The sequence below is a fragment of the Protopterus annectens genome, chromosome 2.part1, assembly GCF_019279795.1.
Source record: "Protopterus annectens isolate FY-2018-M chromosome 2.part1, PAN1.0, whole genome shotgun sequence".
NCBI classification, from domain to species: domain Eukaryota; kingdom Metazoa; phylum Chordata; order Ceratodontiformes; family Protopteridae; genus Protopterus; species Protopterus annectens.
In genome coordinates this window covers 79,632,366-79,644,682 of record NC_056729.1, presented here as the reverse complement: position 1 = coordinate 79,644,682, position 12,317 = coordinate 79,632,366, and the positions used below count along the sequence as shown (strand labels likewise).

General features: G+C 40.8%; 1 protein-coding gene across 1 annotated transcript in view; it reads right to left on the bottom strand.

The window, feature by feature from the left end:
- The window catches only part of FHIP1A (FHF complex subunit HOOK interacting protein 1A), a 990,350-nt gene that overhangs the window by 280,416 nt on the left and 697,617 nt on the right, over nucleotides 1-12,317 (bottom strand). Inside the window, exon 9 of the mRNA XM_044062036.1 lies at nucleotides 3,981-4,183. Within this exon, the coding sequence (XP_043917971.1) occupies nucleotides 3,981-4,183 (203 nt within the window). The remainder of the gene's footprint in view (nucleotides 1-3,980; nucleotides 4,184-12,317) is intronic.

Genomic DNA, 12,317 nt, shown 5'->3' with positions numbered 1-12,317 from the left:
TAGCAGTTCTTGAATAAAGAAAATTCAGGAAACTTGCTTGTAAGCTGGTTTGGTACTTATAATTTTTAGTGCATCTATATACAAATATTACTGGAAACTGGTAGACAAATGAGAGGAACAAAATATGATCAGAGGAAACCAGAAAGATGTGAACAGAATTCAAGAGAAACTATACTCACTATAACTGCTCTGCATTTGTTCACATACATTACAGGCCAGCAGGTGCAGCAGTACTGAGGAGTCACGAGGGGTATGGGAACAGTGGACCAACAGAATACTTAAAAAAAGATGAGGTAGTTTGGGAATGCAAAAATAAAGTGTGGAACACAATATAACATGAATGATACCACAAGCAGGGCCGGTACAGTTCATTAAAAACTGCTGGTTTAGACAAAGAACGATGAAATGCCTCACTGTGAGAAACGGTGAGGAATTCTGACATCAATCATATAACTGGGTTAAAGGCCTGAAGACCAATACCAAAACACAATTACAATACTCACTGTGTGGGATTTCTTAAGTTACTATTAAGTAATCAGGAAGTCATATTGTCTGAAACCTGTGCAAAGATAAGGTAACTGGAGCAAAAGTAGAGAATGGGCTGGGAGAATCCATAATGATACTAACTGATAAGTGCTTCACTTCTCTGTCTTGGAAAGAATAAAATAGGTATCTCACCTGTTGTCTTTTTGCTATAACCGAATGCTTAGAACATGGAGCAAGTCATAAGGGGCATGCAGTGGTGTATCGTGAAATGAAAGTCGGATGGAGTGCAACAAATGTTCTACAGATTAGCAGGATGCTGACAATGACAATGTGTCTTTGCTGAGAATGACAAATGACCCTTCAACTTCTTCCTTTTTAAAACTCTTGAGATGTAGCTTCCACTCACCCCCTTACAACAGTCTAGCTATAGAGCGCATTCTATATCCATATTATTTCCACATCATGGCACTGTTAAAAACAAAGAATGTTAAGTAGAAACAGCAGTCAAACATCTAGCTCTTGTGGAAGGGTTTGTGATTGCTGGGTTTAACTACTTAATAAATGAAAAAATATAACGATATTTCTGAGCATACAAGTACAAAACAAATGCTAAAGCAAAACACCTAACCACAGCTGGGACATTAACCACTGACTCACTATGCATTTGTTTTGTCAAGCTCCAGTTAAAAGTAATGAAATAAATGGGTACTCCAAAATGTCAGGTCTGTAACTAATTCCTCAAGCATTGCCTTCCTAGGCTTTTACAATGGTATTTGTATAAACATGTAAGTAATGAAGCTGTTACACTGAGTGGCAGAAAGAAATTCACATCAATACCTGTATGTAGGTCAGTGACCAGATTACAAACCATCAAAACTGAGGAGCAACTACCATGCATTTGTGTATACTGAATACAAAGATGTAACTTAAGCTAAAAAATCTTCACATTGTGGTGAAAGCAACAACAGTCTATTGGGGGACAAAGGGAAACATATTGCATGTTATGTAGTCAAGAGTTAGGAAAATATAAAGTCTGTGAGGAAAAAAAGTTTGATTTAAAGTCCTGAATATATAGAAAAACTGATATATAGACCACCTCAGTCACATACAGCTGTGAAGCCCTGACTACAGTCCACATGACTCAGGATCAGTTTGTGATTTGGAAGACAAAGGGACTGTCTGGAGCAGGTGGTAGTGAAAGTATACCCACTGTCTCACCCCATCCTGGTGGGGAGAGGGGAGCAGCTCAGCCTGCTGCACATGCCCAGTGTAGACAGGACATTATAGTAAAATTCACAGGAAGCAAATGGGTTGCATATGTTCATGTCCCCCTGGGTTAAAAAAGACTGGTAGATGGGATCTGTACGACAAAGCCATTCCATATGGGGGATGGCTGCTCCACTGCACAACTCTTCAATAAAGCAATATTTTCAATCCATCCATACGTAAAAGAAAATGGAACACTTGGTTTTCCAATATAACCAAGTACTTCTGTGCTACTAAGATATATGACCTTGGTGTTTCATTGCTTTAGTAGCTGTTAGGGTTTTATGGCACAGTCTTTTAACACAGGGAACAGGGGTAGTTGCCCAATTGCAAAACATCTTCAATAAAGCTAAATTTTCAGTTCATCTCTAAATAAAAATGTGAGCTGCCACTGAAGTCTGTTTTTACCTCTGTAACTCAGCATCATGCAATACAATAAATTAAACTCAACAGAGCACATTCGTTCAACACTTTTGCAGATCTACTTATAATCAACACTATTAGCAAAGTCTGTTATAAATAGGCTGTTTAAAAAATGTAAACCGCCCATTCACTTGGATCCAAGCCAAGTCTTTCAGTGAGAAGAAAACTTGGACACAAGGCTTGCATTCTTTGTTTAGTATAATACCCAATGAGTTTAAGGCCCGTATTCAACACTCCTGCAAGTAATGGGTTAATGTTTTCTGCCAGTTCAAAAGTTGCATGACATGAAAGAAAAATGCATCCTCAAAGCTTCTCAATGTCATAAATAGGCAATTTACCTTCAGTCAGATGATAATAATGAAAACAGTTATTTTTGTTCTTTTATATTTTACAATAGGGGATATTTTGGGATGATTCACAACTCCTAAATTTTAGTGCATTCAATGGTGATACAACCGTTAAAGTGATTATCCATCAGACTGCTTTAACAACCACAACAGACCTGCTTTTGAAGGGAGGTATATGAAAAAGGTACAGTGTACTTGGTTTCAGTTGGCTTGCAAGTACTATTAGTCATACATGAGATTTCTCCCTTCAGAATGCATTCTATCTATGGCTTTCAGGCAGTTTTGCAAAGCATCTGACTTTTGATTAAATATTATAGAGCTGGTATTACATTCCTAAATAGTATTCCAATAAAAATGGTGAGAGGTTCAAGTGAAGTCATAAGAAACAAAAATAACACAAACATCCTATATCATATATAAAAAAAATATCTGTACATTAACATAAAACATCAAATGAAAGTGCTTTCCTTTAAGATGAACCATACAATCATAATGCCATTAACCTCTACACAAGAAAACTCTTGTTTTTTTCACCCCTTCCATTTCCATGCCCCAAGATGACCTTTCAGCTGCCCATATGCACCACTTCTTCCCTAGTGTCTCAGGTACTATCCCATAGGGCTGGGGCCACATCAATGGCAGTGAAACAGCCTGCAGCATCATAAATGCTGACCCTGCATACTAGGGAAGATAATTATTTTTACATGCCCTAAATGGGTGCACTAATTATGTCACGTACATCGCCACATGCAATGTCAGCTAGCTCTAGCCCCTCTCCTCTTTTATTGGTGACGTGTCCCATGAGTATGTGCCTACATCCTGGACAGAAACCCCTCCCATTTCTGATTGGGTGAACCAGCAAGGCCACCATTTTCATTCACACCTCCTTCAGTGTCTCCTCTATTGCCCAAGTCACTAGTTAATGTTTGGCAACCTGGGTTGCGGTAAGGGCTACATCCCTCTACACCAAAGATCCAGCTCACAACAGAAGACTTATTATTCTGTAGGAGACAAATGACCAGCACTTAGTTATTGTAGCCATAACTCAACAATAATTCAAAAGGCTATGAATTATGCCATGGTCAATGACCAAAATGCATGGAATATTCTACTGTCCAGTAGAAGCTAACCGTTTTTTAATAAAGTAGCAACAAGCTAGATAAGACGCTTTGATTTATGCAAACTATTAGTATTAAATAACAAAACTAAACTGCGAATTGCAAGGTACAAAATGACATAATGAACATGTCAAAACACAGTTTTCAGCTACACATTTTAATTGCTACTTCGCAGTTTTCCATTTTCTTCTGGTATGTACAATGAATACCACATGCAAATAAGCACTGGATACATAAAGTTCTCATTAACAATGACAAATTAGGTAACATCCATTTGCCTGTTAAAAATGGCACAAAACCAGAAAATGGAATTAAAAAAAAAACAAAACTAAAACCTTACCAGTTTTATCATTATGCGTAGAGTTTTTTAACTTTGACCACAAGACATACTCTCCTTCTTGGTTTGCAACAGTCAGGCTAATCCCTTCTGTGCAACAGTCTGGTGTTAATGCGAGAAACTTGGCAGCTGACACTGAGTAACAGTCTCTTTCTCTCACAGCCCATCGCTGGCTAAGCATGATATGATTACATGGGATTAAATACCTGGGAAAACAAACAAAAAATCCTCTGTCAGAGTTATGTGCCTTTTCTCAACTCGTAGTGAAAACAAAATGATAATTCCTGAAAACCTAAAAAAAATCGGCTGTGTGTTAAATTTGTAACATTTAAGTATTACCTGCAATGCCCCTTCAACATTGAAAGAAACCAAAGCAGTCAGCACCTTAACTCACCCACCCTGGTTTAAGTTGTTTTTCAGAGCATCCCATATGCAGACAGAATAAATTGATTTAAGATCCATACTGAAGCATTTTACTGCTTTCTGTTACAATAAATACAACAGATAAGATGTATCCTTTATAGATACATAGGTTCATAGGTAGGTACTAGGCTATTGTCCCAAGGGCCTAAGTAAGCTTAGCCAACAAGGTTTCCTGGCTTACGCCACCCAAGAAAGTTATTTTCCTGTGCCACTGTCAAGCAGAGACACAGAAGTGATCCCCAGGGTGTATTTCCTATTTCCCATGCACTCATCAAGATTTGTCTTGAAGAGTGCTAATGATGAACTTTGCTTGACAAAGATGGGTAGCTTGTTCCAGAGAATGGAAAGTCTCTAGGACAGGAATCAATCCCTCCAGCATGTCCTGTTTATTGTGGTGACAAGGTTTGGGTCCCTAGAGTGTGTAGTTCTGAGGGATTGGGATTTTTTTAGGTGTAGCATGTCCAACAGCTCTGGGTTTGACATAGCTTTATATGTTAGGCAGAGATTACCTCGGAGTAAAGCTGGAGTTTTTTGAGATGGTCAGTGTACGGCATCTGTTTGAGGTCAGTAATCCTCTGTGTGAGGTACTTCTGTGACCTTTCCAGCTGCTGCAGATGTCTTGTGAGGTACATTCCAAAAGGGGCATTGTACGCTATAATGGGTTTAATGAGTGTCGAGTAGAGGGGAACAATGACCTCTTTTTTCCTGGCTGAATCCCTTTTGTGATGAGGTGTGCCACGTAGAAGGACTTCCTGACTACTGTGGTGATGTGATTATCAAAGGAGAGACTACTGTCCACCTGGGTCCCAAGGTCTCTTATCACGCATTCAGTGTTAAGTAGATTGCCGCCTATGTGGTAGTTCATGGGTACAGAGTTTTTATCAAAGGGGATGACAATGCACTTTTTGCATAACAAATAATAATACATAACAAAATACAAATACATAAATGTTCTAAATCAAACAACTTTATAAAGTCTATAAACGCTGAAGTACAAGCATAAATATGTAGAAACATAAATACAAGTAATAAAGAAGGGAGAGTAAAAGGTGAGAGGCTGTACAACAAAGGGCATTCTGTTACTCAAGAGTCTACCAGTATGGTAAGTACCCTGCACGATTGTGAGCTGTGCTGTCCTCATCATAAAGGTTTACTTTCTCGATTAAGGAAGGAATTTTAGAGAGGCTGTCATGGCTTGAATCGTATCTATAATCCCAATTGCTGAATGGCATCATTTTCATAGCACTTGGATAGAGTGTAAAGCAGTGAACTTTACCATCTGCAAAGAAAACGATGGCTAAACTAAGAATGCAGTACAGAACAAAGTCGGTAATGTGATCTGCTTCCAGACTAACATTATACCTTACAATATCTCATAAATATGAATGATAACCTTAATAGCAGTATGCTGCTGATTTGGCTGCCTTCCTAATAGACATCTGCTGTTGCGGATTCCAGCTGGTTGGGTAGTACTAATGTAATTATTTTCTTTATCTGAGGTGGGCAAACAAAGGGAATGATGTATCCTCTGCTGTTTATCCTATGAGTATGAAGTGATGGCTTGCCAGGTTTTAGGGTGTAGGGATAAGTGCCTCACATGCCTCCACAGTGTGGCAGCCAAGCACCCCTTCAGAGCATTAAAAGGATTTCTTGGAAAAGGACTCATTAAAGGCCTGGTTTTGCAGACTCTGCCCCTAGGGCAAAGTCCATTAAAATTAACCTCCCCACCCCGGGAGGGTCTGTCCAAAGGAGCATCCTGATTAAAACCCTATGATTGTCTTAACCACTTTTTGCTTCCTCCTCTCTGATTCCTTGAGAAGGTCCTCTAAGGAGTGGAGAAGCAGATCCCTAAGGCAGACAGGGTCTTATTTGTCCTGTTCGCTCCTGGTGAGAATTTTCTTAACCTTCAGTACGAATAAGGTGGAACCATCTAAAGGAGCATGACGGAAAGACTTCAAAAAGCCTTCTGTAAATTCACATAAATGCATCCAAGAATGATGGCATGTGACTGTACCAGTGCCTGCTGCCCTAGCTGTCCCATTAGCTGCACTAGAAAGCAGATGCATGGAAATTCAAGACAAAGACTGCAAGGCAGACAGCAGGGATTCCACAGTTTTTTGAATATCCATTGGCAAATTACCTGAGCAGGAACTGGTGAGCTCTTTAGCAAGTTCTGTCTGGAAGAGTGTTATGTGGGAAAGATAATTCAGCATTCTAAGACTAAATGTTATTGAAGCACCAGTCCATTTACCAAATTTGTCCAAAGCTCTACATTCCCTATTAGGAGAATGGGCAGATGTCCTCTCCTACAGAAGTTCTTTCTTAGTGGCTGCTGTCAAGACCATGGCATCTACTGAAGGACCTTTGCTCCTGTGCGCCCTGTCTTTAGGTGATGCTAAAACTTTATCAGGTTTTTTTTTTGAATTGACTCCATCATATCAGGATCCTACCAAGTCCTCTGAGCCACCAAATCAATGAGTGTCAGGAGGTGGAACCACTCAAGCAGAAGAAGAACCAGCTCCAAAGGACTCCAGGAATACAGACTCTTCCATGAAGGTGTACTGGTGCCTCATGCCCCCCCCCATTTTATCAATTCCAAAACATTGGAGAATTGACATCTCTGAAGAGGGCCTTAGGGAAACCTTCCCCTTCATTCATCTAAGGCCATGTCTTCCATGATAGAGTCTGGTGATTAATCTGTATCCTTTTACATGTCTTCTTTCTGTACATTTGTTTAGGGAGAGCTTCTGATGACTGATGTGGATCAGACCGAGAGCTCAATAAAAGAGTTTCCACAAGTCTTTTTGAAGCCAACTGTTCCTGTTGACTCAGAACAATGTGGTCCAAGGCAGTATCCAGAAGAGGTCAGGATGGATCTGCAAGGCACAGGCACCTCTTCTCTTGTCATGGAAAGTACCTGTTCAAAAGCCTTGAAGGCTAAGGGGAAGATGGGAGCCAAAGAGATCTCTCTAGACACAGAAGTGGACAGAATCTCACCCACACAGACCCATCCCATCTCCAAAGTTGATATCAGAGCTCAGCTGTCCAGAGAGGAAGTCCTGAGCAGAAGAGACAGATTCAAATGCTTTGGCGTCAGTCCATCTCCCTAGATCTTGGCTCTGACTTCTGTCCGAATCTGACAAACTTATGGTTGAGAAAGAATGGTGTACAGTCAGAGTCAAAGTGGAAGGCACTACTGACATTGATGTGGGTACCCCAGGAATGCTCGTATCCAAAGGTGGCAGTACCAAAGGTTGTATTGGCAAAGGAGTCATCAATGGAAGGGTAGTTGGCGCTGTTCTCGGAGCAACCTTCAGAATGGAGCTGATAGGACCTATAGTTGAATCAGCATTTGAAGAAACCTCTGCATCATCTTTTCAACAATGGCCTTGGTGAGACTTCTTGAAACACACACAGATCTAGATGAACAGGCTACAGAAGAAGATCTGGATTGGTGTCTATCCTGCAGAACAGGTGAGTGGAGCTGTGTACTGACCAGCCTTGGGGAAAAACTACCACGCAGAGAAGGACAGCAGATCTATGTAGCCTTCGGATTCAATTGCTTTTGAATTTTCAGTGCCAGCTCCAAGTAATCTGATGGGTCAGGGGAAAGTTTCCTGGCCTTCTTGGGCCCTTTTCTGGAGTCTTGCTCCCTATGGAAAAATCCCCATCCTGGTCTTTTTGTTTTTCTTTCTCTTTCGAATTGTCAACCAACATGACAGAAGTAGGAGAAACAGATGGCTGACTACGTGAGCCTGACTGAATCAGCAAAAGGCCCCTCAAAACTAATTTGTCTCTTCAGACCTGGATAGCTCTGATGCTGAAGATGGCACAAGCTTAACACATTGCATCAAGATGGGCAACACCCAAACAACATACACAAAGGGAGTGGGGGGTCCTGCATGGTATTTTGTGCCTACACTCTGAGCATTTCTTAAAGCTTTTTTCAGGTATATCTGAATGTCAAATGAATAATCAAAGTCTTATGAAAATGAATAGTTCACTATCTAAAATACCCTATATGTATATCAAGAACTATATTCTAAATTATGAACTGTCCAAATCTCTCTATATATAAATATCTAAGTATATATTACATGAAATCCTAAAAGTATTAACTTGGAAAAGGATATGAAATTTAAATCCTGAAAGGACTTATTCCGCACCAAATGAATACTGGTCAAGGCTCTTGCCACCTGTATAATTCCTTTTTTAGGAGGTGTTCCAAAGATCAAATTACCACCATAATAGCTACAAACAAATGCAATCTGAGGGTCATGCTGCTCAATGCTAGAAGTCTAAATCTCAAAATGCACTCGCTTGAAGCACTCCTTAAAATGGATAACATCAACATTTGTGCTGTAACACAGACCTGGTTCAAGGCAGCAGAAAGCACCCCTGCACTACCAGGCTATAACTCATTCTGCACCTTTCTGCCCCAGAACTTGGACCGAATCTCCAAAGCTGGTGGTGTTTCCATATTCATAAAGGATGCACACACCTCCAGACTGTTAGCCCAACATAACCCATCTGATACACTTAAGGTGCAGCTAACACTGGGTAAGATAGTGATTCAGGTCGCAGCCTGCTATAGGTCCCCAACCATGTCCCAAGACTCACACTCCATGTTCCTTAGCACCCTGGAGAATATTAAGGCCCAACCTAACATTCTCATACTGGGCAAATTCAACTAACCCTCCATTAACTGGGAAAACTACTCATGTATCAATACACTTGCCCACTGTTTCCTGGAATTCATTAATTCCAATGCCCTGGACCAGCTCACTCTTACCCCCATTAGAGGTAGCAACATCCTTGACCTGGTCATTACTAACATGGGTGACTGTTGCTCTACACCAATAGTCAACTCTTCCCTGGTTAGATCCGACCACAAACTAATCACCTTGGAAATTCCCCCCCCCCCCCCCACACACACACAAAGGTAACCACCATGAAAATTTTCTCTAAAGCTAACTTTGGGCTCCTAAAAACAGAGGTGGCTAACTTCACTGTCTCCTTGCAAATGAAGATCGGTTACATGACTGCCGAATCATACACCAATGCACTGTACGAACACATACACAAATGCATGGATCTCGCCATTCACAGCAGAACCAAGACGCTCTCCTGGTGGTCCCCTGCCATAAACAAACTCTACAACAGAAGTAGGAAACTGATGCAGAATAAGGTAAAGTTCAAAGACTGGAAAAACTCCCTTATCAGCCTCAACAAAAAGTTGAGATCCTTCATCAAATCCTTCAAAGCTAGCTATGAAAACAGAATTGCCGCAGATAGCAAAGACAACCACAAGGCCTTCTATAGTTATGTAAAGAATCTCCATGGCAATACCCAGATTTGCTCTGAGCTACTGCACAATGGTACCTCCTATACAGAGCCAACAGATATTGCCAATAAAATAGCCGACAGATTCAGTGCCAACTTTACCTCTCTCTCCCCCACTAAGGGATCAGTCACAATACCAGTAGATTGCCAGGCACCCAGTATTACTGCTGCACAGGTTAAAACAGCACCATCCAAGGCCAATAATACAGTTTCTATGGGACCTGACAACATCCCTGGCTGTGTTCTACATGAACTACAGTAAATTGGCACCTCACCTGTGTGCTCTGTTCAATCACAGCCTCACCTCAGGCTTTGCCCCTACCAAATGACACACTGCTACAGTCATTCCTCTCCATAAAGAAGGAGTGACTACACACCCTGGGAACTATCGCTCCATTAGCCTGACAAGTCACATATGCAAACCTATAGAATGCATCATCATGGACCTAATAAACAAGGACATAGGGAATCTCCAAACTCTGGATCCCACACAGTTTGGTTTTGTGAAGGGTAGATCATGCCTGCTCAACTTGGTCAACTTCTCTGAGTTAGTCACTAGACCTGTGGATGAAGGCGAGGTGGTTCATACAGCCTACATTGATCTGGCCAAGGCCTTTGATACCATTCCTCAATCAGGAATCATAGAAAAACTCACTAAGCTAAGCATAAACCCCTATATCACTAGGTAGGTTGCAAACTGGCTCACAGGTAGAACCCACAGTGTGAAAGTAGCTGACTCCAGGTCAGACTGCCGACCAGTCACGAGTGGAGTCCCACAGGGTTTGGTCCTGGGTCCTCTCCTGTTTGGTATCTACTTCTTTGAAGTCCAGGAAAACATGAAGGGACTCTGGCTGACAAAGTTTGCAGAGGATTGCAAGTTAGGAGCTATTATTAACTCCCCGAGTGATGTTGACATCCCAAAGAAAGCCCTCACTGAGACCAATGACTGGTGTTAGAACCATAGCCTTAAGCTCAATGCCAAAAAAAAGTGTTGTCATCCCCTTTGGGAAAAACCCGGTTCCCATGAATTACCACATCGATGGTAGTCCACTGAACACAGAAGGCATTATAAGAGATCTGGGAACACAGGTAGACAGCAACCTCTCTTTTGTCCACTACATTGCCACTGTGGTCAGAAAGTCCTAATATGTGCATCTCATTACTAAGGGTTTTGCATCCAGGAAGAAAGACGTCATTGTCTCCCTCTACTCTTCCATCATTAGGCCAATCATTGAGTACAATGCCCCATTTGGCATGTACCTCACTAAACACCTGCAACAACTGCAGATGCTGCAAAGGTACCTCACAAAGAGGATCCTAGGCCTTAAACATGTGTCCTATATGGACAGACTAAAAAAACTCCAACTATTCTCTGTCTCATATTGCCTACTTACAGGCGATCTCTGCTTGACTTACAAAGCCATGCTTGACCTAGCGCTGTTAGAAATGCTACATCTGATGAAATTCCAATCCCTCCGCACCACATGCTCCAGAGACCTCAATCTCATTACCACAATCAACAGAACATGCTGGAGGGACAGGTTCATCAGCTATCCTCTTGACCTAATACAAGTTCATGGGGAAATCAGAGCCAATGAATTTTCGGCAAACCAAAATGATACTTTTTTTTTCAGAAAGGGAAGTTAAAGTACAAATCAGATGATGAAGAGAGGGTAAGCATTTTGAATTCAATATGCAAACTATTACTCTGTTAATGATTAATGGTTATGGCTAAAGAAGCTAGGCTAGGTACAGAAACAAAACTATATTGCAAATACACTCAAATAAACCCTAAAGCATAAAAATGTTTCAGGCAGTACAGATAATAAAGCATAAAACTTTTAGGCTGATACTGCTAATGAGAGTTGATTTATAATTCTGAGTTTGTTTCTCTCAGTCTGCGCTTACATACTGTGCCACTACATGCAAAATCACTTAACCAATGTTCCTATGTCAACCTTGAAAACATGCACTTGTGCCTAGTGGGATTACTCAATTATTAAATTCATTTTTAAAAAGTATACTACCAAAAAGAGGAAGACAGTGAAAATGATGACACCACTTAAATAATGTTTTTATTTTTTTGAGCTACAGAATCAGGAATTAATGCTATCCAAACTTAGGAAGGGAATTGCATTGTAATCTATACAAAATGAAAAACGTAAAACTGCGTACCACAATTCAAAACTTACCATAAACTATACCCCTTAATCCTTTAACTGTAAACGTCTGTAAATGGGCAACAGAAAATTCAAAACAACGAGTACAGTAATGGGTACTTTTCCGTTATCGAGGCAACACTGCTAATGCGACCACATAGCCATTAGCCTGGAAACAGCTTTCTTGAAAACAACTAAAGTCAGTGTACTATGCACTGCTTCCCTAAGGAAGTGTAACATTCCTGATAGCCCAAATGGGTTTCGGAAAAAAGAAGCTTGTGTACACCGAAGACAGATTATTATTTGATATGCAATGCAATGTCCCTCCTGGCAGGTAATTTGCTTACGGGCTATAGCCTTCCCAGTTCTTGTATAGATGACTTCTTGTTTCTTCCAGTGAAGCTGCTTGTTAAAG